General features: G+C 35.7%; 1 protein-coding gene across 1 annotated transcript; it reads right to left on the bottom strand.

The window, feature by feature from the left end:
* Window positions 1-447: 447 nt before the first annotated feature.
* On the bottom strand, window positions 448-4,813 carry LOC149802741 (uncharacterized). The gene is made up of 4 exons (XM_089953825.1): window positions 4,802-4,813; window positions 3,522-3,683; window positions 1,647-1,737; window positions 448-788 (listed from the first exon to the last, which is right to left on the bottom strand). Exons 1-4 carry the CDS (start codon window positions 4,811-4,813, stop codon window positions 733-735), a joined length of 321 nt encoding a protein of 106 aa, XP_089809951.1. The 3' UTR covers window positions 448-732.
* Between the last annotated feature and the right edge of the window lie 2,306 nt (window positions 4,814-7,119).

Raw genomic sequence — 7,119 nt, 5'->3', positions numbered from 1 at the left:
CGTTATTCTACCATATTTAGTAATGCGGTAAAATTAAAACGATGGAAAGATATATATGTTATGATGACCCTTATGCATCAAATAAAAACACCTTACCTGTATTCAGGGGTGTAAAACAGCAGATCGTTTTTAAAATCAAAAGTGACTTGCATTATGAAATGCTTTATGCATTTCACCTCAGATATATGTCATGGCTTTTCTCTAACAAAGTGGATATTTTCTTGTACGTGAAGTTTTTGTCAGTGCAGGGCAAAATGTACTCGAGATAAAAAAATAAAAATAAAATATTATACAAGAAGCTTATAAAAGTCTTTGTATTATAAATAATCCAAAAAAATATCTAATTATGTAAGTCGTCCATGTGGGAATGTTCAGCTCTCTCTCTCTCTCTCTCTCTGTCTCTCTGTCTCTGTCTCTCTCTCTCTCTCTCCATATATATATATATATATACCACATACATTAAACATAGCATGGCCTTTGAAGAGATGGTATAAAGCAGCTTGATATACCAATATTATTGGTATGTCAAATTGTGATTTGCCCATGGCGTATGACTACGAATAATGATCATCTTTTTATTGCTATTATACTCTCTAGTCATGGATATGAATTTCTTGGAATATTACAGGAGAAAATAGGAAGAAAATGATTTTCATGTAAAAAAACAACAATGCTCAATCCAGGAAATGAATATTATTGAGCTCCACCCCGTGTTGTCTGCTGTCATCTCTGTCAACGCTGCTGTTTCCAGTCTTTCCCTCTGACAAAAATCATCAAACACTGCAACTCTGGAAGAAAGACAACAATGACATCAGATAAGCAGCAAGATGATGAAGCAATATTTAATCTACTAAATTGTGACTTAATTGGAGAGTTTGATAGAGGCTTGTCTCAGACATTTGCAAATGAAATGACCATTCTGTGTTCAAATGTGAATTTGTTAGGGAATACAGATTTGTACACCATGAGCCTGATGATATACTGAAATTTATAGAAAGTAAGCAGAATGCAAACAATTTTATAAAGACACTTTTTGATGTAAGGCTAGTGACATAATTCTGGCAGTCAAATTATGAATTCAGAAATTTACACGAGATACACCCATCTGGTTTTATACTCAGTGCTAAGAAAAACGATGGACCTGAGTTCGAACCGAACAGCTTAAAAGCATAATCAGCTCCATTGATCGCCACCTTAAAATCAAGAAATATGCAAGTACAACCATGAGAGGAACAGACAGAAATTATGCATTAGCAAGGGAAGCTAGTCCGGCTAAGCAAAAATATTTAAAATCTAAAGGAAAAGGAAATAATCCCAATCGGAGTCAACTGATGATAGACGAAGAAATAAATGCCTTGCATAGCAAAAAACTAATGGGGATGGAATCACACAAATCCATTTTTAACACATTATTTTTTAAAAGTCTGTGCATTTTGGTTTGAGGGGAGTGACTGAACATTATAATCTGAAATGGGGGATGTTACACTCAACGAAAGGCAGACAACAACAAAAGAACAGGACACGATGTCAAGGATATCAGGGATATTAATCCTAAGATGTATGAAAACAAAAACAACAAAGAGAGAGAGATCCACTTGATATCTACAAAAGGTATGCAGAGCTAAGACCAGCAGACTTTTGTCAACCTGAAGATCCTTTCCATATTGCGCCCAACACCATGCCATTCTCAGGACAAACCCAAAATGGTTTAGGAAACAAGTCGTTGGAATTCACCAGCTTGGATGCATCATGAAAAAAATGAAAGAAAAGGCAAATATTACAGAAAGAAAGAAATTAACAAACACTATTAGCCGAGAGTACCTAATTCAGAATTTCAGAGACAAAAACATTCCCCCCAACTGATATCATGCAAATTTCAGGCCACAAAAGTGTACAGTCTATAAACAGCTACTCAAATATTAGTGACAAACAACAACAGACGCACTCCAATTACCTGAGCAACACCGGCCACCCAAGTAATGATGCTGTCAACCCCCACCCCCACAACAACGAAATTTCACACTGCACAGCTACAGACTGTATTATACCATGTTCCAAAACGTGTAATATTCAACAAATCAGATTATCAGCAACCCATTCTTCTGATCAAATTTCACCGTACAAAATATATGTTTGTTATGAACCTCCCGCAAAATGTGAATGAGATCTCTAACTGGGTCAACTTCTTTCAACAGTCGAATATTCAAACAGAGCCCACGCAGCGGAAACGTGGGAGAATTATTGAAAGTGAAACTGACATTAAGTAGGAATAGCAAAATATGGACAGACACGATATCAATGAAATGTAGTTAGGGTTAAGCTGTTTAATTATCTCTTGTTCTCTCATTAGTTTGATGTTTCTGTTCATTACAACGAAGGCTGCAAATTCAATGTTTGCATGCACATAGCCTTGTGTTTTCATTTCATTTAATATTGCTAAAAGAAACAGAAAACAATATGAATGAAGTGTACAGGAAATTATGAATCACTACATAACTTCTTGTTTGAGCGTACATACATGCGAGGGGTTGTGAAGAGTTCACTCCCATAAAGTGCACTGTTCATGGCCGTCAGTTTTATCTCCCAAATAAAATGAAAACTTGTATGTGGTATAAATAAAATATATCTATAGTATGTACGCTGTATCATTGATATACCACTCGTATAAATTTTTCATTAAAAGGAAACTCGGCAAGTCTCGTTTCCTTTTAGTGAAACATTTAAACATCTTGTGGTATAATCATTGACGTAGCGTACATACTCTCTCTCTCTCTCTCTCTCCCTCTCTCTCTCTCTCTCTCTCTCTCTCTCTCTCTCTATATATATATATATATATATATATATATATAGTTTATCAAACGCTGTTAATTAAATATTGGTATTGTTGCTCCATAAATCATCTGCCTTTCTAGACTGAGGGGAAAATAAAACATAATGAAAAATGATCAGTTGATGTTTGGGGTTATAAGAAAGCGAGACTTGGAATTTGTTTCAATATTCTTCAGGAACCTGTGAGGTAACATTCCGAATACACATGTTTTGACTTTCCTATGAGCCTCGTAACTATGTGACTTAACAAAGAGAAGAAATAATATTTGCTGCTGAAAGTTAATGATTGCATGCAATATTGTTCATTTATATAGACATTATTAAACGTTAAAGGAAATCAATAAATCAGAAACTTTATTTCCCGTTACTCAAATACGACATTAATTTTTCTCGCTTCCATAATCACAAAAGTCACAAACTAGGATAGTGTACAGCATGCAAGCTAAATGGTAATGATAACTAATTTAAACAAATAAACGGCATGAATCAAGTAAAAGTGTTAATTAAATATTTGTAAATAAATATTCTAAAACGGGGTAAGTCAATCAAAATATTCTTATGTTACCTGTTTAGGCTCCAATAAACAGGAACAAAAGAAAGAGTGAAAACAGCAAGCTTTGAAAAATTTAACAAATAATTTATTTCCCTGGAAAAAACACTGGAAAATGAAGAAGAAAAAGAAAAGAACTTACGGTTTTAAGAATCAATTTAAAAAATGATCCAAGAATAATCCACAAACCAAATTTTAGAGGGACTAGTAAGGAAATGTTCTGATTGATTTTCTTCGATTCCAGACGAAAAATCCAAAATGGAAGGCGATGACGTATACTGTAGTCAATATGGTGCTGTTGTGTCTACAGTTCTTTTGTTATTCCACATACAATAATATTCCGGAATTTGAAATTTCCGAATAAAATTTAAATTAGTGTCTTTGTCCAAGAATTCTGTATGAGCACTCAAATATTTCCAGAAAAAATGATTAATCTTTTAGAATCCAAATAAATTGAATAAAAAATAAAATGTAACTCCAAACTGGTCAAACTGGTCACAAACAATCACTTTCCAGTGGAAAGCCCAACTCAGAAATATCTCTCTAAACATCAAATCTAACTACTGCACAATTTCGGAAAACCCAGATTGCGAAATAGAGGCTTTTTATATCCAAAATCACGTACTCACGTATGACCTTGATAAAAACCAATCATTTGACTCCGAAAATTAAATAAAAATAGAAAGTTGTTTACTTGTATCAGTGATTTCTGAATCAAAGTCGAAAACTAAGTCAAAAAATAAAAACAGTGTTTATAATACTATGTGTTTATGGAAAGATTCAGGTCAAACTTAATTGTTTGGAAAATATCAAATTCCTAGTAAACAAAATTACATTACTTTGACATGTAATGAAATTAAAATAAAAATATTTTAAAACTTACAAATAATTAAATTAAATCAAATATAAATTAAATTAAATATACATAACAATATTGTGATGTACAACATATGAAACGAGAGAGAGAGAGAGAGAGAGAGAGAGAGAGATGTACTAACGTCTTCTTCACTAATGTTTTCTTCAAACTGCTGATTTTCAAAATGTTATTGATACAGGCACCAATTATGTTTTCTACCGCTTTCTTTCTTGATGTGTTAATATAAACAAACAGTGGCTGATTTAGTTGTTCCAGATGAAAATATGATAATACGCGATGTCAATTTCTTATCAGAGATCGCTACTGTTCTTTTTAATTTACTAACGTGAAATGATCGCTAATTAGTTTTTGTTATGACCTGTTATGACTTTAAGGTTGGTAGCAGTCTACCAACTATTATTCAAAGTAGGAAATATGTGTATCTCTACACGTTTTGTGAAAATGTGCTAAATCTGTACATGCGCAAATGTGTGTGTACAAAATGTGTACAGGTACAAAGTTTAGATCTATTACAACGTAATCTGTCAGCCGCTAAAGTGAATCACCTGAGATGCCATGAGTAGTTAAGGGGGATATTATAGCGTCAATGGGAATTAGCATTACAGACCCCCCCTTGGGAACATATAGCGTCAAGGGAAATTTAACATGGAGAAAACTCGTGGGAACATATAGCGTCAAGGGAAATTAACATGGAGAAAAATCGTGGGACTGTTGAGTGTCAAGGGGATTTGAACATGGGAATAGGGGACTGTATAGCGTCAAAGGAATTTAAACAGGGTGGGACTTTATAGCGTCAAGGGAAATTGAACATGGGATTTTTTTTTTTTAAAATAAAAAATAAAAAATGGGGTAGGCAATTGAAAGGCTATCTCTTTTCGAGAAATATGGCTGGCCCTGAAAAGGGCCTTTGGGTTTATGTTAATGTATTCATTAACATAAATGGCACCGCATTGGTCTTCTTCTTGTCCTTAGGCTGCGTCTCACTGTTGGCCCGTAAATTAGCACTCTTTTCAGGCATCATTGTCTTTCAACGTAGATCCTACGTATCCACAGGCTGGTGTTTGTCCTGTGGACAATGCTCCACTTCGATCGGACATACATGAGCATGTCCGTCCTGAACATCATCGTTGACACAAGCGTTGAAGAGTGCACATCGGTCCACATGTTGAGGCGCCGAGAACAGGTGAATCAATGCAGTGAACTGCGCTTATTTATAGGTAGAGGAAGGATTGAAACGGATTGAGTTCATTCACCAATCCGAACACGCGTTACAAAATTCAGTCAGCTCGCATCCAATCCGAAGAGAGCAGTCTGTGACGTCAGTTGGTCTATATAGATTCGCTAGCGCTTGTGTGCAGTCAATCTATACGACAGTGATTCAACATGACGGAAATTCAGAAAATGATTCATTGGGGTGCACCAACAGGGGAGACTGCCCAAGGGAACCCGGACTTACTTTCAGAAGAGGTGAATTGGGATTTTGTGGATTTTCTCTCCTCGCAAGAATTTGTTCCGGAACCTGCGTTACCTTCTTCATTACCGCAAGTGGAGAATTTTAGACAGAGACAGAAAGAAGAATTGGAGAAATTTATACAACGACAAAAGGAAGCGGAACAAGCTTTTCTCCAACAGCAACAGCAGCAAGAAGAAGAGGTAAGAAAAAAACAACAGCAAGAAGAAGTAGCAGCAAAGAAACAAGAGGGTGAAAATCAAACGGTCACGGTACTGTTGGACATTTTAGCGGAGTTAAGAAGTCTGAAACAAATGTATCAGACTTCTTTATCACGACCGAAGAGAATACGACCTTCCCGAGATAAACACGTCAACCCTGTGACTAAGCCTACCGTACCACCCTTAGTGATTTCAACCCAATCATCATCATTACGCAGTCCAGAACTAGGCCTTGGCCGTGGCAAAGGCTTAAGGCAGTTAAAGTTGATTGCTTAAACTCACCCCTTCACCATGAAGAAAAAGGCCCTTTTCAGGGCCACCCACATTTCTCGAAAAGAGATAGCCTTTCAATTTGCCAATCACTCAAAAAAAAAAAAAAAACCACCCATTTTACCCTTATAGTACATTTCTGTGTATGAGTGCGTGAGTGTAGCTTCTTATTTTAAAATAAGAACTCAAAGACACTTGCCTTATATCATTAATTTATTCTTTTCTCCATTTTTTTACAATCCAATTCACAATTCATAACACAACACTTTAATAAAAAGTTCATTGATTTCTTCTGTCTCCTTGTTTAGTCTCTCTGTTTTTTAAATTTCTTCACCGTCACACACTTTTCCTCTTCTTCTTCCTCCTCGCTTTCTTCCCTTCTTCTTTTTTTCTCCTGTTTCTTTTTCTTCACCTGTCTTCTTTCTTCTTCAGAAGAATCCCTCTCTTCTTCCGAAGAATCCCTTTCTTCTTCTGAAGAATCCCTCTTTTCTTCTGACTCCTCTTGTTTCTTTTTGGGCAATCTGGAGACCAATGTCCTTTTTCTTTACAATAATAACAGGTATCTTGACTTTTGTCTTTTATAGCCCCTGTTTTTGTTCTTTTTTGACGGTCTGGACACTCTGAAGACCAATGCCCTTTCTTCTGACAGATATAGCAAGTATCTTGACTTTTATCTCGAAAGGAAGGAGAGTAGTCCGTGGGCTGGTCTGAAGAGAATTTTCTAATGACCCCTCGCAAAGCTCTGACGAAACGTTCGATTTGGTTAGTCTCTTCCATTGTTGTGTTCGGCTTGAGAGTGAAATGAATAGTGAAACGACAAGACACACACCCTTTTATATACGCTAGTCTGCCATGCAAGATTTTAAGGACGGAAAATACATTCATGTTTATTATCACGATGACCATTTCGATACCATTACCA

This window comes from Sinohyriopsis cumingii, chromosome 3 (genome assembly GCF_028554795.1).
Source record: "Sinohyriopsis cumingii isolate HCF-2022 chromosome 3, ASM2855479v2, whole genome shotgun sequence".
Taxonomy (NCBI): Eukaryota; Metazoa; Mollusca; class Bivalvia; order Unionida; family Unionidae; genus Sinohyriopsis; species Sinohyriopsis cumingii.
Note: the sequence above shows the minus strand (reverse complement) of the source record. Positions and strands in the feature narration are given on the sequence as shown.